The sequence below is a fragment of the Silurus meridionalis genome, chromosome 23, assembly GCF_014805685.1.
Source record: "Silurus meridionalis isolate SWU-2019-XX chromosome 23, ASM1480568v1, whole genome shotgun sequence".
Taxonomy (NCBI): domain Eukaryota; kingdom Metazoa; phylum Chordata; class Actinopteri; order Siluriformes; family Siluridae; genus Silurus; species Silurus meridionalis.
Window position 1 is genome coordinate 23,384,408 of NC_060906.1, and position 24,258 is coordinate 23,408,665.

The 24,258-nt window shown below is 41.8% G+C and overlaps 1 protein-coding gene across 1 annotated transcript in view; it reads left to right on the top strand.

Annotated features, from left to right (window-relative positions):
* sipa1l1 (signal-induced proliferation-associated 1 like 1) overlaps positions 1–24,258 on the top strand; it is a 79,357-nt gene that overhangs the window by 24,597 nt on the left and 30,502 nt on the right. The window contains 3 exon segments of the mRNA XM_046836261.1: positions 5,509–5,582; positions 20,006–21,761; positions 22,870–23,000. Of these exon segments, the coding sequence (XP_046692217.1) occupies positions 20,201–21,761; positions 22,870–23,000 (1,692 nt within the window). The 5' untranslated portion in view covers positions 5,509–5,582; positions 20,006–20,200.

The window sequence follows — 24,258 nt, forward strand, 5'->3', positions numbered from 1 at the left end:
ACAAACTGGGAATTTACTAAATTGCAGGTTCGCTAATAACAGGGAATTTAATTGAAGTTGAGAAGAAAAATCTTGCAGGATAAATTTGGTTAAAACTGATTTAATGCAATTTCATTAGAATTTCTACCTGCACGCTACTGCAGGGTTACTGAGGCCACGCCCCCTACATGCACTGTACATTTCCTCCATAACATAACATCATTTCCTCAATCCTGCACATCAAAATATGTCCGACTTTTCACGTAAATTGCATAAATATTACATTAATTTACACTGATCAGCATAACATTATGATCACCTGCCTAATATTGTGTTGGTCCCCTTTTGCTGCTAAAAAAGTCGTGACCTGTTGGATCATTAACGTCATGAACTTCTTCAGCAGTTTGAGCTACAGGAGCTCGTCTGTTGGATCGGACCACACAGACCAGCCTTCGCTCCACACGTGCATCAATGATCCTCGGCCGCACGTGACCCTGTCGCCGGTTCACCACTGTTCCTTTCTTGGAGAACTTTTGATAGATACTGACCACTGCAGACCAGAACACCACACAAGAGCTGCAGTTTTGGAGACTCTCTGACCCAGACGTCTAGACGTCACAATTTTATCAAACTCTCAAATCCTTACGTTCGCCCATTTTTCCTGCTTCAGACGTCAACTTTGGGGACAAAATTTTCACCTGTCGCCTATTAAATAAATCCACCCACTAACAGGTTCCATGATGAAGAGCTCATCAGTGTTTGTGCAACAAAATATTAAAAAATAAATTAATCAGTATTAGTTGCATGTCAGATTATGACCAAATGAAAAGTTTATATTTGTTTGTATATGAGATTTTTTTCAAAATTTCCACGTTTAATTCATTCCAATAATTTCGCATAAATTTCCATCAATTTGCTGGTAAGTTTCCAAATTCGAATATTTCAAAATTCCCCAGATTAAGAAACCCATGGAAAGTTTCTTCTTTGCAATTAACGGTTATGCATTAAGTTTGTGCACCCCTGTAAAAGACTTTTTCTTGTACTATAGAACTCGGGTTCTTTATTTATTTTTACAGAAACACTGCAGATCTGTGGGAGTTTGAAGAGATCCCTTTGTCCACAGCTTTCCTTCTGTAGACCCACAGGGTTTTTTTTTTAAAGGATTTAGAGCTGGCCTTAGATCTTCATCTGCTAAAACCGTTGGATTTGTTGACTCGCTTGTGGATTTCTTCGTACTGGAAGGTGAAGGACCTGCAGGTTTCATGCCAAAATGAATCGCTGTTTGGAGTCATACACAATATCATGGCTGGAGGTTTAATCCCAGCTGAAGAGAAGTCATATCCTCATGTATTTGAGGAGGTGAGGAGGCTTGGGGTGCAAGTCAGCGTTCACATTCATCCATGGGGTTTATAGCGGGACATCTTCCACATCTTCAAGCTTATCTTCATGGAGCTGGTTTGAGGATTTTGCATCATCATGCTGGAACAGGATTGGGTCTCCTAAACTGTGTTTGTTGAAGAACCACATATGGGTGGAAAAGTCAGGTGTCCCAGGATTTCTGGCCAGAAAATGCCTTTATGATGTATTTTAAAGAGTCGCATTGTTCTCATTAGATGTTCTTGTGCTTTTCTGTGGAGTTTAGTTTTAAACAGTGTAATGAACTTTGCGTTTTGGAGGTGAATTTTCTGTGTAGATCAACAGTTCGGTTTTATTCGTAGTGCTCACGTGAATGGCGTTTTTTACTCTGAGGTACTAAACCCTGAAGCACAGAATCACAGGAGTTGGTTAGGTTTTAGAAGAGATATTAATCAGGGCTTAAATACTAGGAGCAGCCAAACAGCAGTCTCCGAGTTGAAGCCATTTCACTAAGAAGAAACAAGAATAGTTTGGAAATCTGGTTTGATAGAAACACTAACTCCAGGGTTTTAAGGAAGCTGGGATCTGCACTGGTGTGGAATTTTCAAGGTGGAGAAACATGAAGATAAACAGAGGTGGATAGCGGTGGTAGTGGTGGTGATAAGGACGGCAGTTTTAGCTGCTAATCTCTCCTCTCTATCCAACAATCCAGGAAGCTGGAGGACGAGAAATGTGAAGCACACAGACCTGAACTTTGAGCTCGGACATTTGGGGACAGAAGAACTGGTAGCATCGGTGCAGATTTAATGTCCACAAACTTGCTTTTCATTTGGTGTTGAACTGTTTTCCATTACATATGTACATAAAGTGTATTAAGTGGCTGAGAAAACCTGCTTGGGAAACTGAATTCCAGCTCCAAATGCTCATTTCCATTTCCTGTTTGTTATTTTATAAAGTCAGTAAAGATCATGGAGGCGGAGCTTCTTAATAATGGGGGTTACAATTTACACACTACAAAGTAATTTTTTTTAAAGCACTGTGTGTCCTGGAAGATCAGTGAGTTGGAGTGAAAGATCTCCTACTATAGAGCTCTTGAACACCATTGGGATGAATGTGAACGCTGACTGCACCCCCAGGCCTCCTCACCGTCTCCCCTACATCAGTACCTGACTTTACTCACACTCCATATAGCTGAATGAATCTCCACAAACTCTAGTGGAGCAGCTCCACTTTTCTGAGATGTTCCACTAGAGTTTGTGGAGATTCATTCAGCTATATGGGGTGTGGAATGAGATGTTTGGGGGGGAGTAGCGCATAGCAATCTTATGGACAGGTGTCACAAACGTTTGACCATATAGGGTTTCTTAAATGCAGATGTAATAATAGATTTCCGTAGTTAACGCTAATAACTCGCTCGATTTATTTACTGTCCTGAGTGCAGGTCTGCAAACATGTCTGACCTTCATAACAAATAATTACACCACAACACTGACTCACTACAGCTGACTTATAACTAGCTCACTGCATTTTATTTATATATTATAATATGAGAGTATTTTCGAGATTAGCTCTGCACTTTATTTATCAACGTTTACACACGATCACCTTTAAAATAGTCACAGCAATACAGCGCCGCCAGCGTTCTTCTGAATACGTTCTGGAAGTCTTCTTATCAAAGCATATCAAGCTCCTTCTGCGATTCGTGCCGGATCTCTACGACGGTGTCAAAACGTTGACCATTGTGCTGAATCTTCATCTTCGGGAAGAGGGTAAAGTCCACAGGAGCCGAATCTGGCGAGTAGGGTGGGTGGGGAAGTGGGATCATGCAGATCGTTCTCCGACAATCATCATGAGCAAGTTGCTGAATGTTTTCGACAGTTTCGGGGGTTGAGTTCGTTGCTGATCTCTTGTCGTCTTCCAGCGACGTTTTTCCGCTCTTGAAATGTCGTCGTATATCAAGCGTACGTCATGTCAAACGTCTCTGTGGCCGGGAATTTCCCGTTTGCTCTTTGCTCTAATATGCTGTTAGCACCATTATTCTTGAAACTTTTTGATACCTCGTGTATCGCTTTGGCATTGTTTTTGATTCTTCATTGAGGGTCTTCTCCAGCATTTTCCAAAGATTCTCAATGGCATTTAGCTTCATGTGGTGGTCAGTCCATTTATGAAAATAATGTCTCATGCTCCCTGAACCACTCTCACAAGTCAAACCTGGTAATTCAGTATATTCATATAATCAACTGACCCCATTTATTTGGGTACATAACGCTGCTAAAACCCAGGGTGTCTGCGGGGTCTTGAAAAGTCAAAAATCTAAAAATTTAGGCCTTAAAAAGTATCAAATTGGCTGTTCTAGGTCTTAAATCATAAACAGGTCTTAATTTTTTGATGTCCATGTAACGTTGCCACTAACGCTAATTAAAATGCTTCCGCAGCACTTTTTTTTTTTGTGTTAGTTTTCGTGGTGTTAGTTCTTTCTTCCGCTAGTCCAAGTTTAATTTGCTGTATTAAGACTACAAATGGGACCAACGTGCAACAGCCAATCAGCTTTGTTATTGGCGAAAATCTCTCTTGTATTGTACCACAAACAGATTTTCTTATTTAGCTATGGGGAGTGCACGTTTAGCAATATTTGGCATGAATTTAGGGCTCGGTTAAGGGCCGTTGCTAACAACTATATGTGTTTTTGATGTTGTGATATCTGCCTTAAATTACATTCTTGATGGTTATAAAAGGGTCTTAAAATGTCTTGGTAAAACCTGCAAAAACCCTCAACTAGACCTGACCAAGTGAAGCATCCCCAGATCACATAGCTGCCCCCACAGGTTTGTACAATAGGCACTAGGCATTTTGAGTGTATTATTTCATTTCTTTCTCTTTTTATTCTGATGGATCCATCACTCTGGAACAGCGTATATCAGGACACATGACCTTTTTCTATTGCTGTCTTGCAAATAACTTTTTTTTTAATCAGCCTCAATGAAAAGCTGTTACTTCTTGTGGAAGTTGCTCTTACTGTCATTGTGATGCCGCTTTTAGTTTTTGTGTATTTAGTAGTAATTTCATCTCCTTAGTTGTTTTCTTTGCTTGTTGCAGGATTATTATTTGACCCTTCTGAAACAGAGGAACATCTTTTCCACAGCTACAGGATACATCACACTTCTCAAAATCGTAAATTTGGACTCCTCAGGCCAAAGGATTGTTCTCCATTGATCTAATGTCCATTCCTTGCGTTTTTTTTGGCCGAAGCAAGTCTCTTTTAGTTGTTGTTCTTCTGAAGTAATGCTGCATTTTTACCATGTAGGCCTGACTCACACAGTAGATAGTGAAATATGTCTGTTACTTGAACTCCGAGAAGCATTTATTTAAATGTTTCTGAGGCTGATAATATTAAGAAACTTTTCCTCTGCAGCAGAGGGTAGCTATTGAGTCTTTTTTCGTGGGACAGTCCTTATGAGACGCCTGTTTTATCATAGCGTTTGATAGTTTTGGAGTCTGCACTTGGGGATTCTTTGAAAGTTCTTGAGATTTTTGGATTGACCGACCTTCATTTCTTTGTCTTTTCTCTTGACTTCACTGAATGTTTCTTTACCTAATATGGATTTGTACAGTAGTTGTAGTAGCGCTAACAGAGCTACTATTGACTCTGTACCTACTGCTTCCTCCACACAAGCACATTGAGAAGGCAAGAATTGTCACAAATGAACTCTTGACAAGGCTCACACGTGATCTGAAAACTGTTCCAGGTGACCACATTGTGAATCTGATGAGAGAATTCCAAGAGTTTGCCAAGCTGGCATCAAAACTAAATTTGGCTACTTTGCACAATCGAAAAAATATAAAACATATTCTGGGTTGTTTTTTGTTTACTACACAATTTTAACTGTGTTCTTTCGTAGTTTGGATTCTTCAGTATTATGAAATATGTACAGGAGCTTTGACTTGCCCGGGGCAATGATCTGATGAATTTGTGTTAATGTCCTCATAATGTACTTTAATCCCGGCCGACTTACATTTCATTATAAAATACTGCACTGTAGAACGTTGCTTGTTTTTCTTCATCAGGTTGGTAAACCCTGTCTGAATCATTGTGTGTGTGTGTGCGCCACACACTGCTCCAGCTTCTCCCCACCTCATCCTGAGCTTGTGTTCTCTTTCCCGTTGTGTTTTCAGGAGCAGAGTGTGTGACAGCTGCTTGAGGAAATTCCTGACCAATTTCATTCGGGCATGACGGGAATTTCTGCTATGTGAGTAGCCGAACTCGAAAACACACACACACACACACACACACACACACACACACACACACACACACACACACAGGACACTCTAAACCACGGGTCATGCAGCAGGGGGAAGTCGATTCTCTACTCGTCTGTGTCATGAGATTCCTAAACTATCTGTGAAATTTTTCCGCTTTATGCTCTGTGAGATTCCATTGAACTCGTCCCGCTCGTCCTCCTCCAGGTTCCTGATCATTTTTTTTCTCCTCTTTGGGGCGTCTTGGATCAGCGTGTGAAGCTAAATCAGCAGGATGAAGGTGTCCGTACGGACTGTTCTTGTCTGATTGTCGCCTCACCCAGGACCCTCCGCTCAGCTCCTGTGAGGATCAGGGTTTGGGACAGAGTGCGTCTGATTCGAATGCTAATTACAGGCTTTTTTTCTTCTTTTTTTTCTTTGTGTCGTTTTGAATACAAGCTGCAGATCGGTATTTAACCCTCACACACTCTCACTTTACACGTCCTAAAACCACTTCTCTTACGAGAAGAGAAAACTCTGTTTCTGTTTTCATTCCAGCATCAGAACAATACAGATGCTAAGCACAGATTCATCTGCTAAAAAGCTAAATTTACAAAACAATAAACAGCCTCAGCCTCTCCCCGTTATAAGGTGTGGCGATAAGTTAGTTAGTTGGTTAGCGGAGGGTTGGTTAGCATGGTTTACTCGGGGGTAGATAGCCTTGAGGTTATTGGGGGTAGTTAGTTAGTTAGTTAGGCTAGTTATTGTGGGTTGGATCGCATTATGGTTAGTTACGGTGTGATAGTTTGGGTTAATTGTGGGTTGGTTAACCTGTGGGTGAGTTAGCTGTGGGTTAGTTGCCTCTGGGTAGATAGCTTGAGTTAGCTGGGAAGGTTTGTTAGTTTGTGAGGTTGGTTAGTTGGCTGTGGGCTAGTTAGTTGGCGTAGGGGCTTGTTGGTGGGCTAGTTGTCTGGAGCTTAGTTAGCATTAATTAAAGGGGTAAATTAGTTATCTGCTGGTTGGTTGGTAAGTAGTTAGCATGGGTGAGCTGGCGGGTAGTGGTGAATAGTTGTAAGTAGTTAGCATGGGTGGTGTTTAGTTAGAGTGTAGTTAGCATGGGTAAGCTGGGGGTTAGTTAGCAGGTACATTTGTGCAGTGCTTAGTGATGAATATAGTAATGAATATTGATTAATGCTTTAGACGCTGTACAGCTCCATGTTCTGTAAAAATAAATCCTGAAGAAGCAGTAATCGCATTATTGCACAGTGGCTAAATTTAGCCTGCAGTGATCTGTACATTTGTGAGAGTCGTTCCTCGCCCCGGTGACCCAGTGACACGGTGTGAAACCCCTGTGCAGGCCGTAGGGAATCCCCGTGTCTAGCCGCTCTCACTCCCCGCTGCATCGCCCAGCAGAATACGTCTCAGTTTTCAGTTCAGTTTTTTTGCATTCCTGAGATTTACTCGCTCGAGTTCAAGGTCACAGCAGAGCAGAAACATGAAGTTATTCCAGGACGTCATTCTGTCTTTATGCTGACAGCAGCAGCAGCAGGACATGGTCAAATCCTTTTAACTACAGCCATCTATTTTAACCAATAAATAAGTAAATAAAAGCAATAACATGCAATTTGGCGTTTATTACAGCAACACAATGAGTCCTGACCAAACACTGCAGTCTCTACTGTACACATGTACAGGGAACCAGGGTGCAGAGATTTTCTTTCTATCTTTCTGTGTGTATGTGTGTGTGTGTGTGTGTGTGTGTGTGTGTGTGTGTGTGTGTGTGTGTGTGTGTGTGTGTGTGTGTGTATGTATGTATGTGTGAGTATGTATGTAGATATCCACACCTCCTCACATTCCTGACTCAGTCGAACCTGCGACTGCTTTTGCAATCAGATGAGATTAAAGTTTACACCTCAGTAATGCAGACTAAAGTCATATTGTGCAATAAAACCCAAGAAATGTGCAACGCAACCACATGGAATAAACTCGTCTCGGTCTTCCTGCTGAGTGCAAAAGTTTACACGCCCTTGGGACCAAATGCAGAAGGCATGAATGTTTTTAATACCAGCAGTTTGGTTTGTTGTTAGACTTTTTTTTTTTATCAGACTTCCTTCTCAAGCAAAAAACTTAAAGAATTCTGAATTAATTAAATATCGTTTTGTTGGTTTGGCTTTTACCCTGTACAAATTACCTCCAAGCTGGTTTATTTCTACCCCCTAAAAAGCTTTTGGATCATCTGAGTTGTAACATTCCATTCACATTTCCAGATGGAAAAATCTGCCAGATATCATTCACTTAATTCTGAAGATCTGCTTTCTTTTAGTTCTTATTCAGTTTCTACTCATTTATGTAATAAGTAACAATATGGTTTCATAGAAATGTTTTTTATATTTTATTTAGAATTTTCTTGTCTTCCGTTTCCTTATGTTAATATGTTAAGAAAAGAAATATTTCAAGATTATAAAAGGAATTGTTTTATAAAGGGTAGAAGTGTGTGTGTGTGTGTGTGTGTGTGTGTGTGTGTGTGTGTGTGTGTGTGTGTGTGTGTGTGTGTGTGTCATCACACAGTTGTGACTGTTAGTTCTGGTGGCAAAGCTGCATTACTGGAATGTTTAGCAAATATATATATATATATATATATATATATATATATATATATATATATATATATATATATATATATATATATATATAAATAGTAGGGGTGTAACAGTACACAGAATTCATGGTTTGTTACGTACCTCAATTTTAACTAATTTAATTTTAAATTAAATGACAGCTTGGTTAAATAATATATAAAATATTATTAAAAAATTATACAAATAAAAGAACATTAAATCAAAATACAATTTTTATTGTATTGATTAAATTGAGTAAGCGAAATTAAATTGATTAAATTATAACTCAGATGTATTAACGTGTGCAGAGCTACACACGTGTTTTACCAGTTGAACTCGGCTGTAACAGTTTTCCTCTGACGAACCAATCAGAGGACGGAAAAATGCTGACACTATTCTGGGCCAGCGAGCTGCCCTGTGAGGAGAATATGAAATCTGATTGGTTAAAGAAACAGACTTATTGATCATATTCTCTAAGGTAAAAATGCCAGCAGTACTGACTTTGAAGGCTCTGGACAGATTAGATCGACATGGCAGCACATAGAGGCTGAAATCTGACTGGACAAAAAATCTACCATACACGTACTGGAAGCAGTGCAGCCGAGAGAAACACTACAAAATGAAGAGAATAAACTGTTGGGAATAAATTAATACAATTTCATGGAACAAATATTAGAATTTAGGTTGTAAATGTAGGTCAGTGCTTCTGATAGTGTTTAGACCAGCAGAGAAGGCTTTGCTGGCCCTGACCGCCCACCACTGATTTTCTTAAGATATGATCTACTTAACTGTTCTACTTAATTCAGCATGCTGTAACAAATGTCTTCATTCTTTTCATCCTTCATTCATTCACTTCCTCGATATGTGGAATTTTCGGTATTGTCAGAATTTTCTCCTTTTAAGAGAAAATCTTAAAGCTGCACATAAAGAACCAGAAAGAAACCATCTGTTGTAAAAATGTAACTAAAGTGGCATCAATTTTGTGCAAAACAAAATTTGAGTTTCTTTGTTGTGTATGTTTTTTTTTTTTTTTTTTGTTGTTGTTTTTAATAACAATAAGAAATATAGCTGCCAAGCAGCGATGGCGGGCCCTCGCACATTTTTGTATCGCTATACAGTGCCTCCCAGAAAACAATGCACGGTGGGCAAATATCAGTGGACTATTTTATGTTGTTACTGACCCATTTGGGGACTGTAGGTAAAAGAAACCCCACAAAAAAAAAAAAAAAAAACATCGAGGACCTAATAAATGCACTCTTGCAGTCCGTCAATACGCATGTGAGGAAACTTGGATTGTAACTTTGTTCCGCACGTAAAAAGGATTGCATTCGAGGGACTTTGGATTTCCCCAGACGGCATGGGGAATACAGACTTTTTTCGCTGTGAACTACCACCAAATTGTTCCTGCATGCAAGCTGTGCGTATTTATTGGCACGCATTTTCTGCCCTCGGCGATGCATTCCAGATGTTGCCTGTAGTGCAGCGTCATGCGTTCACACTGGCAATGCGAGGGCCTTCGCGTTTCGCCTTGTCGCTCTTGCCGATAAACACCCGCGTTAGAGACACGGCAGCTCGAATGCCTCGCTAATGCATTGCACGTGGGGTCTGCCAGGGGACACCACCTTATTCCCTGAAGTGTTGGAGCTGCTCCATTACACATTCCATCCACAGAGAGGGGAATAAAAGCGGTGCAGCGAGGACACGGTCTCAGCGCGAACCCAGCCCTCCCCTCGTTCTCCCTCTTTCATTCTATTCGCAGTGTTACGAATTCCGGTGCGGCGCAACGAGAACGTGTTAGCATGAGGCGCGGATTTGTCCTCCACTGACACCGGTGTGCAACACACACACACACACACACACACACACACACACACGTATACACACCTGCTTTTTTCCTATACACCTCTGCCAGCTTCGGAGTCACATTCTCCTCAAGTAAGCGATCAGCGATTACTGATCGGCGACACGTCGTACCGATCTCGATTATTCATACTAGCAAATCTGGATACTAGCAAGACCTTCTCTGCTGTCCTAAAGAATCAGAATAATATAAATGTATAAAATTATTCCCAATACTCCATACTCTTCATTTTCTAGCGCTTCTCTCCGATTATGCCGCCATAAGGAGTGTCTGTTTACGCTTCAGATTTTAGCTGTTACATCACATGTCGCCAGGGTCAAAGGAATCTCTCTGTAGCTTACAATCCATGTTGCTCGAAGCTGTTGCTTTAATCAATCAGATTTCACGTTGGCGACACAGGGGCCATCTAGCAGGCATCCAATAATGTCTGCATTTCTCACAATCCTCATCTGTAGCAAATATTTGCGTGCAGATCAAATAGCTTCCGAGGAGCAACGAGGAGAAGGAAAACGGATGCACTTGATTTTACAAGACGCCACACATTTGCGCAAAACAGACAATTCGTCTTCATTTAAAATTCAGAAGTAAAAACGTTAATGCACGGGAAAAGATGCAGTTTTGTTTTTTAGGCCAATATGGTTGCTTCTGTTAGAGATGATGTATGCAGGAGGTGCTGTTGCGGCTCCAGTGAAAGGAGACCTGTTAAATTGTGTTCATTGGATTTCTTGCTTTATGGCATTCATTCTCACTGTATAAGATCCTGTGTGTGATGCAGCGCTCTGTTCTTCTCTGTCAATTTCTCTATTATAATGATGCTTTCTAGAGCCGTGACAGCATAATGATGGTATTAAGAGGTGGATTGATTCAGGCAGGACACCACTGAAGGCCTAGGGGTGAAATGTATGTCCCAGGACTGGAGTCTAGTTAATGCAAGTGCGTGAACACTCACTCGCTGCGACTTGTTTAGAAGGAAATGAAATGCTTGAATGTACACCGTGTGGATATCGACCTCCATACTATAAAGCCGGGTCTCTGCGTGGCGGTAGTTGTGTGCAACCAGCGCTGCATCGTCATGGTGGTTGTTTGTGAAATGGCAGAAATTTGGGGCGATGCCAAGTTTTCCTTTTCTTCCTTCCCTTTTCTTGTGCTCGTCTGAAAGCCTAGAATTACACGCTGCGGTGTTTGACAGGCGTTGCTGTTAATTGCACCACAGAGTGCTCTTTTTTCTCTCTTTTCTCTCTCTCATTCGTTCTCTCGCGCACTCATTTCTTTCTCCCACACTCGTTTTTTTTTTTCTCAGCTATTTTTGGTCCTTTCCTCCCACCGTCCCCCTCACTGTGTTGCTATGGGCTCTTGTCGGAGACGACGATATCGCCGCTATGATGCGAGGAGGCTCGGCTCTGCTCGTAGTGGCTCGCAATGTCTAGTCACTCAAACGGCGGAGGATCATGGACCCTAGGGACGTACTGGTGTAGGAAAATAATCAGCGATCTTCAGGAGTTACCACAATGGACTTATCTACTCGAGCTGCACAGCACTCTGATGGAAGAGACTGAGAGGGAGAGACTGAGTGAGACAGGGAGACTTGAGAAAGAGACAGGAAAACTGTGTTAGGCATGAAGACTGAGTAAGACACGGAGACTGATTGAGACATGGAGACTTGTAAAAGAGAGAGAGATTAAGTAAGACAAGCAGAACTGAGAAATGAAGAGAGACTAAGTAAGACAGGGAGACGAGAGAGACTGAGTGAAAAAGGGAGACTGAGTGAGACAGGATGAACTGAGAAATGAAGAGACTAAGTAAGACAGGGAGACGAGAAAAAGAGAGACTGAGTGAGACAGGGAGGCTGAGTGAGACAGAGAGACTTGAGAAAGAGACTGAGTGAGACAGGGAGACTTGAGAAAGAGACTGAGTGAGACACTGAGACCGAGTGAGACAGAGACTTGAGAAAGAGACTGAGTGAGACAGAGACTTGAGAAGGAGAATGAGATTTAGAGAGAAGAGGTAGGTCTTCAACCGTCGCTTAAAGATAGTCAGGGACTGTACTGTATGGACATCTAGGGGAAGTTCATTCCACCACCTCGGTGCCAGAACAGAGAAGAGCCTTGAAGTGTACTTACCTCTCATTCTGAGAGAAGGTGGTACCAGTCGAGCAGTGCTGGAGGATCTCAGACAGCGTGGTGCAGTGCAAGGTGTGATGAGGTCACTGAGGTAAGATGGTGCTGGTCCAATTTTGGCCTTGTAGACAAGCATCAGTGTTTTGAATCTCATACATGCAGCTACTGGAAGCCAGTTAAGGAGCAGCAGTGTGGTGGTGTGGAAGAACTTGGTCAGATTGAACACAAGTCGTGCAGCTGCGTTTTGGATCATTTGAAGTTGACGAATAGCGTTCAGGGGAAGACCTGCCAGCAGAGAGTTGCAGTAGTCCAGTCTCGAAATCACAAGAGACCGAACAAGCACCTGAGAGACTCATTGAACAAGCACCTGGGCAGCCTGTGTGGACAGAAATGGTTGAATCCTTTGGATGTTGTATAGAAGAAACTGACTGAAACTAAATGAGACAGACTTGAGAAAGACTTAATGAGACACGGAAACTTAATAAGGAGAGAAAGACTGAATAAGAAAGGGTGACTGAGTGAGACATGGAGACTTGAGACTGATTAGATACTGAGTGAGACAGGAAGACTGAGGGAGACTTGAAAAAAAGAAACTGAGGAAGACACTGAGACTCAGTGAGAGTCAGAGAGGCTGAGTGAGACATGGAGACTTAAGAAGGAGACTGAGTGAGACACTGAGACCGAGTGAGACAGAGAGACTTGAGAAAGAGACTGAGTGATATGTGAGATGCAGAGATGAGAGAGAGAGAGAGAGAGAGAGAGAGACTAAGTAACACTTGGGCTGAGTGAGACAGGGAGACTTGAGAAATAGATAGAGACTGTTCGAGACAGGTAGATTTCTCTTTTGAAGTTAATGTTACTGAAGACGCTCTCGAGTCACTGCTGCTACTTTTATGGAATCATTTCATCAGCAGCTCTCGATAAATCAAAATCCTGATTTCTCCCCCATAACAGCCTGTTTTATACATGTGTGTGGGCTTTAGGGGCGATTTGTTTGACAATTTTCAGTTCATCAAACAGATCAAGAGGTCGAGTGCTGGGTCTTTTACTGGCGTCCAGACACACAAACACACACACACACACGCACTTAATGTTCAGAAGGCAGCAGGTGGACAATTTAACACATCACTGATTGAAGTTAGCTTCAGTGCATCGTGCTCGTATTTATCTGCTTCACCCGGGGGCTATAGAAGTAGATCTGAAGGAGAGAGGGAAGGAGCGAGGGAAGGAGAGAGGGAAGTAGACGGAGGACCATAGCCGTCCATTTGTTCCTCTTTTGTGAGGTAACCACACAGTTCCTGTGGTAAACAGACAGGTTATTATCACCGAGCACCAGACAACCCCAATCTCTCAAACATCTCACACACACACACACACACACGAATGCGCTAAGCTTGAGTGTTTAAATCAGTAGCAGAGGAGACACAATGCGACGCTGGGGAATATATACTGTATATACTTGGTAAAAACCCCAGGAATGAGAACTCCACGCTTTGTCTCTGCTCATTGCATCACACCAAGTGAGTCACGTGAACCAGTGTGCCTTTACATTTCAAATCCTAACTCCATACTTTTATCCCAAAACTGTTTCCTCAGGTGGTTCATTATTTCACTTTTTTCTAACAATTGTCATGTAACGATAGTCAGCCTCGAAATACCACCTAATGTTTTTAATGTAATTACACCACATGATATTTACAGTGTATTAATAGAGAGCAACAACTAAAGAATAATATAGAAACTATAGTAGTCAATGTGCGTGTGTATCAGTACAGATTTACTGTCCTCTAAAAATAACTCAACATATTCATTATTATCTAAATATCTGGCAACTAAAGTGAGTTCACCCTCAGTGAACGTGTCAAAACTGTGTCTGAAGTGTGAATATTGTGTGTGAGCACATCGTTCTCCAGCACTGCTTTAATCCTCCTGGGTGTGGAATTCACCAGAGCTGCACAGGTTGTTGCTGGGATCCTCTTCCACTCCTCCATAATGACATCACGGAGCTGCTGGATGTTACACACATGGCGCTTCTCCACCTTCTGCTTGAGGATCCCCTCACTAGTGCTCAGGTCTGGAGACACACTTGGCCTCACCTTCAGCTTCCTCTGCAAAGCAGTTGTCATCTTGGCGGTGTGTTTGGGGTTGTTGTTACGTTGGACAACTGCCGTTCAGCCCAGTATCTGAAGGAAGGGCACATTACATGTTGGAATCCATGTTTGCCTCCTGAACCGCAGTACCAGCAGCACTCATGCATCCCCAGACCATGATGCTGCCACCACTATGCATGACTGTAGACAGGAACACACACACACATATATATATATATATATATAAAGATAAAAGAATAAATCAAATTTTTAGTTTTTTAATTTTTCAGTTTTAAATCGAATTTAATACACTATTATATTGATTAAATTGGCAAATATTAAATAGGTAAAATTTTTCGGACTCTACTTGTGTAGATCAGATGTGTATGTAAGTGTGTGTTCTACATTTCATGTTACATTTTTTAAAGCTGTGATCTACTTAACTGTTCTACTTATTTCAGCATACATTAACTTAGTATTGTCATGTTGCTATCTAAAGGTACAATCAGGGAGATTTTTTCCCCCACTCATTAATCTAAAATCAGTACCCCAATTTGTCACATACACTAATAAAGTTTAGATGTAAATTATGTTTTTATGTCATTATGAGGATTTAGATTAATGCAGGAAAAAAAAATGTTCCTTTTTATAAAAAAGAAACTAAAATATGTCCAAGTATTTTTTCAACAACCCTTCAAAATGAGCTCGGATGCCTCCTATTTCTCTTTAACGTTGCTGAGATGTTTCTACACCTTGACTGGAGTCTACCTGTGGAAAAGGTCTACTGGTTGAAAATGAGCTGGGGTTTGCGAAACACAGGCCTTTAGTGGGCTTCCAATTCGGTATCCCAATACTTATTTTTTTTTTTTTACTGTGAGTTAACAATGGAATCATGGTGAGCTTTACGTCATGAGTGTCAGAGTGTGTGTGATGTGGAAGCAGTACAGTGTCCCCCTGGAGCCTGGCTAATAAGACAGAACGCTAATCGTTTTGTCAGCCCTAATTCCGTCCCTGACAGTGCAGCCATGTCTATGTAAAGACAAGACGGTCTGTCTCTCTCTCTCTCTCTCTCTCTCTCTCTCTCTCTCTCTCCTTACACTGCATGCGCTGTGTTCTTCCTCACCCTCTGGAGGTTTTTATTCATGCTGAAGGAAGATGAAGGGAACACCTGAACTCGTGTCACGTGCGGTGATGCATCTGCATTCGAACACGTCCCACTGCAGGTGTCCAAACCTCAGAGATGTGAACCATGTAATTTATAATCAGCATTTGGCAATCAGCAAAAGGGAGAGACACTGGTGAGAGTGAGACTATAAAAGAGACAAAAGGAGAGACAAAAGGAGTGACCGGAGACAGCGAGTGAGAGACTGAATGAGACAGGAGGACAGCTTGGATAGCGAAGAGACATGGAAAGAGAGGTGGACTTTAGAGGAAAGGTGGAGTGCGATCGAGAGACAGTGAGATATGAGCAAAAGAGACGCACGCAGACTCATGAGACAATGCGATGGAGACCTTTTTTATTAAGGAGAGGACACGCTTAGATGTAAGAGCTGCCTGAAATCCCACAAGTGATTTGAAAGACCGAGAGCCACAACCACGTCTCCCGCAGACAGATTTTCACTTCATAGCTTTCTCTTGCGCTCGGTTCGTTTTCACTTTTGTAACAAATACGTCGGCGGTGGTTTTCGTCACTTCGTCACGGCGCCTCTCGCAGGTACTGCTTTCTCATTAGCCGCTCTGCGTTCCCGCCGCTCAAACCCCCATCCCCTCCCCCGGCTGTACAGGGACGGCCGGATCTGTCAGTCTCCAGGCTGTAATTTGACAGCTGTGTATGACTAACTTCCAATTTGGCGCTCATCCCGAGCAAAGCACCTGCATCATGACCTCCGGATCACCTCAGGATTTTCTTTTTTTTTTTTTTTTTGCGACAGGAGGAGAACAGAGCGCGAAAAATTTTTTTTCCAGGAATGGAAATTCCCATGACTTCACACTCTCCTGGATAAGGAACCACAAGGTTTCTGTGAGGGTCGGATGTATGCGTTTATTGCGTATCCTCTCCACCTGTATACCTCCCCCCTGCTTTCCACCGTCAGTAACGTGATTCTCACGTTACAGCTTTTCACAGGAACTTCCGGGGTTTTCGCAGACCTGATTTAAGACGCTGATGATTTAAGAGCCGGGTTCCTATGCATTTTGGAAAAGTATTTAATTTGATTTGATCTAAATTAGATTTCACACACTTTAGAGAGCCTTTTCAAAAAGCTGTTTTTGTTTTTTTGAAAACAGCTTCTCAGTGTGGACAGAACACCAAAGTGGAGAGAAAAATCTGTGTTTTCAAACGAAAGCATATACGTGTGGATATGGCCTAAAGCGCTGCCAAAAGATCGGCGCTAGAGCGGATCTGCACAGCCGTGATTGGTTGTTATGTTGTGAGGCAGCAGTTGCTATGGCAGTACAGCGCCCCCTGACAGTGCGCCTGAACACATGGAAAATATCAGAGATTGTAACGTAACGCATGTTATAGTTGAGATTCAAAATCATTATTTCAGATGTTAAATGCGGTCTTAAAAATCTTCAGGAAAGTCTGATTTGAGTCTGGAAAAGTATGGAATTTTGAGAAGAAGAAGGATGTGTAGGAACCCTGTACAGTGTCATGATCAGCGCCACAAACGTTTGTCATCACTGGCGAGAAATAATTTTTTTTTAGGTCGAACCCTCGAGTCGAGTCAGGCCCATGTGTCGAGGCAGGGCCCGTGTCCTATTGGGCTGGAGGTAAATGAATTCACATTGCGGTTATGTCACTCCATTTCCTTCCTTACTCCTCCTCAGTCTCCTATTTTAGATTTTCTCTCCTCTCTACCGCGCTCATTAAGGTTAACCCGCTAGCATCGCCACGCTACGGCACAAAAACACTCGGCAGATGGTTGCTAAGCAACTAAGAAAACTGACATTTCAGAGCCTATCCTGAATGTGTCATGGGGGAAATTCTCACGGTGCACAGATGCTGCATTTCGTAGCATGTAAGCAGACCACACCGGGAACACGACAGCAGTTTGATTAGAATTAAGCAGAGATGGTTCTAGTTTCTGAAACTAAATAGTTTTTCAAGCTTTCCCATTTTTTTTACCCAACAGTGAATGTGTTCATGACTCCATGTATCATTTCATGTCTCTCTGAAACTGCTTGAAAGACATTACAAGGTTCCATTGTTCCTTATTTGACTGTTTCTAGAGAAAAGACATCAGTCAGCAGCACCTCCACGTTCCTGTAGAGTCTGAACACACTCGGTGGATAAGGCATTGGACTCTGGATCGGAAGGTTACAAGTTCAAATCCCAGACACCACCAAGCTGCCACTGCTGGGCCCCTGAGCAAGGCCCTTAACCCTCACCTGCTCAGTTGTATGTTGCCTCGAATAAGAGTGTCTGCCAAACCCAGAGGTGGTTAAAAAAAAAAAAAAAAAAAGTTACATTTACTTTTGTTACTGTAATTTAGTAGTTTTTGTCTACTCTACTTCTATTTGTCCATTTGTCTACTTCTACTTTTAAAAGTAGCTTTTAAAATCCAATTGTACTTTCACTTTAGTATGTATTGTTTGAAGTATTGTACTTAACTACATTTTTAATTATATCCTTTTCTGAGTTAAAAAAGAAATATAATAATAAAAGTAATGCAAGGAAACTACTGCCGTGATTATTTAATGGGTGGAGAACAAACGCACAAAACTCACTAGAACAAAAGACTGAGATGGACAAGCATACGACTGTGACGCATCTGAAAAAAAGCGTCTCGCTGTCTGCGCTCGCCGTCTGATCTGTGATTTCTCTCATTATCATAACTGACATTATAACAGGAGATTTTGCAGTTTTTTGTTGTTGCACTTTTATTCACTTATTTATAAAGGTGTTCCTTCGGTTAAAAACAACTAGTTTGAGATTTCTTTCCCCATGTCCTTTGTGAACTACACTAGAATCCCCCACCCCTCCCCCCACTGTTACATTTTATTTTTTTACTCTGAGTAAATTATAAATAAGCTACTTTTTACTTACTTTGTACTCTTTCCGCCGCTGCGTAAACGTAAAAACACTTTTTTTTGTTAGTAGCTTTGTGAAGTATCAAAAATGTGACTGCCATCCTCCAACAAAGTTGACGTATGGAACATGGTTCCAATCTGAGCTCCCTCAGAACGTGTTAAGTGGTGAACCACAAGTTCGTTTGAAATCACTGCGGCTACTCAATTCATACCAGAAAAACGATTTGTTCTGCGCATGCACGAAATAGCTTCACTTCCTGTTTTTTTTGTGTTTTTTTTTTTTTTTTTTACGACAGTCTAGTAATATGGAATGTTTTGCGTTTTATGTACAGAAGATCTCTGAAAAGGGAGAAATTCCTGACAATTCTGCATATAGAGACATTGAATGAATGAATTAGGGATCAATGGAAAGAATATATTAATTCATTTATAAATAAACTGAATGGCTAAATACAATGTATGCATTTAAGAAACACAAGATTAGAAGTTAAAGTATGCTGAAATAATTCGAACAGTTAAGTAAAACGTATCTTTAGAAAATGAAACATTGTTGAATAAAGTAAAAAAAACAAAAATAAAATGCACACACTTGTATACACACTTGTATTACCGAAATGGGGTCTGACAAATGTAAACAATTGAATTGCATTTGTGCATTTATTTAATTTTATTTTTATTAAAATCAAAAAAAAAAAAAATGATACCACACTGAAATTGAATTGAACCGTGACTTAAAAACTTATGTTTGTACCGAACCGTGGTACCGGACATGCTGGTACCTGTGATCCTAAAGGAGAACAAAAAAAAGGTCTGACACATCAGGTTCAGATTTTACTTTCAAATGCCCTTATCTGTTTATATTTATCTCATTTATACAAGAGAGCAGGGTTGAGGATCTTGCTCAAGGCGTCCCAGCAATGGCAGTTTGGTGCTGTTGACATTTGAACTCCTGAAAATCTGATTACAATTCATACGAGGCAAAGTGAGGCTCAGTATAAGGTGTAGCCTGTGAATTTTGCCTCAGTACAGTGGGTATAGTTTTTGCAGATGTTTTTACGGTTTGTACTTGTACACATGTACATGTGACAAGTTAATCCTTAAGTAGAAAAAAAAAACTGTGAATAGAAACTCATGTCTCAGTGGCTCCCCACAGTCTGTGACCAGGATGATGTGGACCATCAAAATTCAGCTAATCAGAACAAACTGAGGCCCTGTTTTTGTTTGTCATGTTGCTTTTTATCAATTTTCATATGTTCTCAATTGTCTGTGACCTTTTTTTCTAAACTATTTTAATTAATTTAAGCTTGCTGAAAAGTGTCTCGTTTTGGTGTGCATGGGGTTTTGTTTTGTTTTTAAAGAGGCAAACCTCAGGATTGACAAGAAAGTAAAAATCTGTTACCCTTAATGCCTGACTTCTGGTGGCAGTTGGTGAACTAGAGGTGTTCATGCTTGGCTTGAGGCCAATAATGATATTGACTGAGCGTAACTGTGAATTATGCCCAAGTCCTAAGTGCGTCATTAATTATTATAGGAGAGCGATAAAGAATAATTAGCCTTTTCCTTACAGGATTTGTCTTCTTGGAACTGCTGTGCAAGCTACTTGAAGCATTAATGCAAGCTGTAAACTTTGCAGTATCCATTAATGTTGTCTTCCTGTTGCTGTTACTTGTTAATGATGTGCATCACTCCATCTTTTTCTCTTTCTTTTTATAGAATTCTCTCTTCGCTGATGGAGAAGGACCAGTGATCACCGTGCCGTGTTGCCAGGTGGCTTGATTTTCACCAGAAAGAGTCCACAGTTGACTTTGATCAACATTGTTTTGTCCCTAAGTGACGGCGTACGGTCTCTGGAGATTTTGAGTATTCCGCAAACATGTTTCAGTGCTAAACTCGGCCTCTTGACTTACCATGACCAGCCTGAAGCGTTCGCAGACCGAGCGCTCTGTGGGGGGCTCCGTGCCTGCCACAGATGAATTTTATACCCGCCGCCTGCGCTTGCCAAATGGAGGAGCTCCTCCTCCACGCAGCGAGAGCACCCACCTGTCCGGAGGCACTCCTGGAGTGCCAAAGATGGGTGTCCGGGCACGGGTTGCTGACTGGCCTCCGAGGAAAGACGGTGGTGGCGGTGGTGGCAGTGGTGGGAGCGGTGGTAGTGGGAGTGGTGGTAGCAGTGGGAGTGGAAGTGGTGGCGGAGGATCAGGAGGAGGAGGTAGTGGTGGTGGTGGTGTGTGGCATATTACAGTGGAAACAGACTCACCATCAACTACTTCTGGGAGCACTCAGAGCAACCTTTCTGCCAAGCTTGGTCACTTGATCAGCCCTCAGGATTCATCGATGCTGCGCAATATTCAGAATACACTCAAGAATAAGATCCATAGCAAGGGCAAAGACAATCGCTTCCTATCTCCAGATGGTTACTTGGGCTCACCACGCAAGGGCATGCGTCGCATTCGCCAGCGCAGCAACAGCGATATTACCATCAGTGAGCTGGATGCAGACGGCAACGAGGGTTGGTCATTTTCTGGCTGGACACCAATGCATCGTGAATATGGCAGTACCTCCTCCATTGACAAGCACGGTGTCTCCGGAGAGAGCTTCTTTGACATGCTTAAAGCCTATCAAACGGATGACCCTGATCAGCGTAGCCCTGCTCCTGAGAAATTAAGTGAACTTCTTACTGTGGCACACAAGCAGACTGCCCTTGACCTACCAGACGGGCCTCTGGGACCCCCACGTGGTAGTCCTGCAAGTCGTCTCAAGGAAAGAGAAAAGCATTTAAAAAGGCGTTCCAAGTCTGAAACCGGAGGAGAGTCAATATTCCGCAAGTTACGAAGCGTGAAGGCAGAAGGTGACTCCTCTCGTGCAGGTTCAGATGCAGAAGATGGGAAGTCTGAGGATTTGGGTCCACCTCTGAAGCCTTGGGTCTGTCAAAAGGGGTTTGCTCATTACGACGTGCAGAGCATTTTGTTTGACCTTAATGAAGCCGTGCAAAACCGGCAGAGTGCCTCCAAAAGAAAAAACACCACCACCGGAGCCTCTGCTGCTGCTGCCGCTTCAGCTTCCACCTCATCCTCATTATCGTCCACCCAGAGCGGGGCATATGGCTCTCCCTGTGGCAGCCAAGAAGAGCTGAACGCCAAGGATGGACCGGCGATGGACTCTGGTGACGATAAAACCAACGATCTTGTCCTTAGCTGTCCCTGCTTTCGAAATGAGATAGGAGGCGAAGGTGAGAGGAACATCAGCCCCTCAAAGCAGGGCAGCATCGGCAGCGGGTCGGCTAATTCTTCAAGGGACGAGGACAGCTCTCGCGAGGCGGCGCCCAACACACATTTCAGTAACGCCGGCGTAGCTGTACTGGAAGCTCCAAAAGATGGGAAGAGCATACATCACGAGAGGGGAAAGAGCAACATTTTGGAACATGTAGACTTGGGTGCTTACTACTACCGAAAGTACTTCTATTTAAGAGGTGAGTGTGAGGGGTTTTATTAAGAGCAATTATTAATACTTTAACTTTTAATCTTTAGAAGTTTAAGGCAAAGTAGCAGGACCCAAATGCACCAGGGTGGAAAGTCACTCCTAATCTATATTCTAAGATGAATTAGGTTAAAATGGGACTAGTGTTATATTTTGTTTTTATTTGCACTTTCTGAAAGGTTGCTCACTGCTATAGTTTACATCTTACAAAGCATCTGAACATTGACTACCCACATGAAGGAATCATTATCTAACTGAACCCTTAGTAGTTTAATTCATGGTGCAACCGATTAACTTTTCCATCGAAACCAGGCTACCTGTGTTCATCTGGTTTAACCGGCCTCTGGGAAAAGCGGTTTGAAGTCAGTGGGGTGCAGCCAATTTTTGGCCTGTGCAGATGTAAACAGAAGCCTGAAACAAAGGCACTTCATTTGTTTCCAAATCTTTTGCATCGCAATATTACCGGTCACGTTTTCTCTTCTGGACCTTTAAAATTATGTGAATTACAGGTCTCGTATCATGTATATCACCACCTTTAACAGTACATGAGCAGTATCATTTGTCGTAATACCGTGTGTAAAAATGTTAACGTGATAATCAGGCGGCTGATGACGATGAACTGTTCAGTGTTTTCCGTCACTCTTGCATAACGGCATTGCCGGCACTGTAATCTTAATCATCTAAGAAGTTACACAAGCCGGCGCATCGATTCACTGAAATAATCCGTGTATGTAAGCGCTGAGGTTTGCACCGATAAAAAGGCTGTTATATAACCATAGAGCAGCAATGTGAACTAAGTAGTCATTGTTTTAACTGTTCAGCATCCGGACAAAGAAGCAAGCACACATTTTAGATTCCTTTTAATAAATTACAGAGACGCACCATAAACAAACTTGATAGTTGTACAGATATCGATTCCTTGAGAGGAGTTGCTCACACACCAGCTCCTGCACTGATGGACAATAGTGACATTTTTCCAAATCACATTTTTCCAAATCAAGAAAATTAAGAATTGCCATTTCTCCACGTATTACAGAAGATGCCCCTGCTGATTTCTTCCTTTATTTTTTCCCTCTTGTTTTTTATTTTTATTTTTTAAGAGCACTGGAACTATTTAGGAGTGGATGAAACACTCGGCCCAGTTGCCGTGAGTCTTCGGAGAGAGAAGCTGGACGATCATAAAGAGCACGGCCCGCAGTACAATTACAGGGTCATCTTTAGAACCAGTGAGGTGAGTAAGAGAGCAACAATCTGGGACCTTTTTACTTATATATGACTTATTGTGTACTTTCTAGATTGTTAACTCTGCGTTTATGGTTGAGTATATCTTTAGGCACATTGTGTTTTTCAGTAAATCTCTCTGTCCTCACAAACAGCATTTTCACTAAATCTCTTTTTCACAAACAGCATTTTCACTAAATCTCTGTTTTCACAAACAGCGTTTTTCAGTAAATCTCTCTGTCCTCACAAACAGCATTTTTCAGTAAATCTCTCTGTCCTCACAAACAGCGTTTTTCAGTAAATCTCTCTGTTCTCACAAACACCGTTTTTTAGTAAATCTCCCTGTCCTCACAAACACTGTTTTTCAGTAAATCTCTGTCCTCACAAACAGCGTTTTTCAGTAAATCTCCGTCCTCACAAACAGCGTTTTTCAGTAAATCTCCGTCCTCACAAACAGCGTTTTTCAGTAAATCTTTCTGTTCTCACAAACAACATTTTTCAGTAAATCTCTCTGTCCTCACAAACAGCGTTTTTCAGTAAATCTCTCTGTCCTCACAAACACCGTTTTTCAGTAAATCTCTCTGTCCTCACAAACACCGTTTTTCAGTAAATCTCTCTGTCCTCACAAACACCGCTTTTCAGTAAATCTCTGTCCTCACAAACACCGTTTTTCAGTAAATCTCTCTGTCCTCACAAACAGCGTTTTTCAGTAAATCTCTCTGTCCTCACAAGCAGCGTTTTCGTAAAATCTCTGGACAGTGTTTGGAGAACATATTCTATAAACAGTTTTCGGGAAAAAAAAAATCTCACTTTCTTTTTGAACAGTGTTTTTGGAAAATTTTGCAATCAACATGGAAAGCATTTTTTCCACAGTGTGTTCAGCATTGTCTTTTTCTTTAAAATTAATGTTATATTATTGAAAATACTAAATAGATGTTACCACCACTCGCACATTACATCAGACACCTCAAGGAAACCACTAACAGCTGCGTATGGAATGCTTAATAATAATCCTCATGTCCAATACACTTATTACACATTAAAACATAATACTGTGCTTCCATGTGACCAGAAGACCAAAACCAGGAGCGCAAACCTCCATATCTTAGTTTTACAAACACCGAGTTTTTTCGGCTTAAGTGTAGCCTCTTTTCCAGCAGGCAGCAGTGACGAGAACTCTGCTCTGACGCCCACCCGGCATCTTATATAACGCTCTCAGAAGCGCTAACCGGCTGCCAAAGCTCAGAGCTCATCACGCTAGCGCCCTG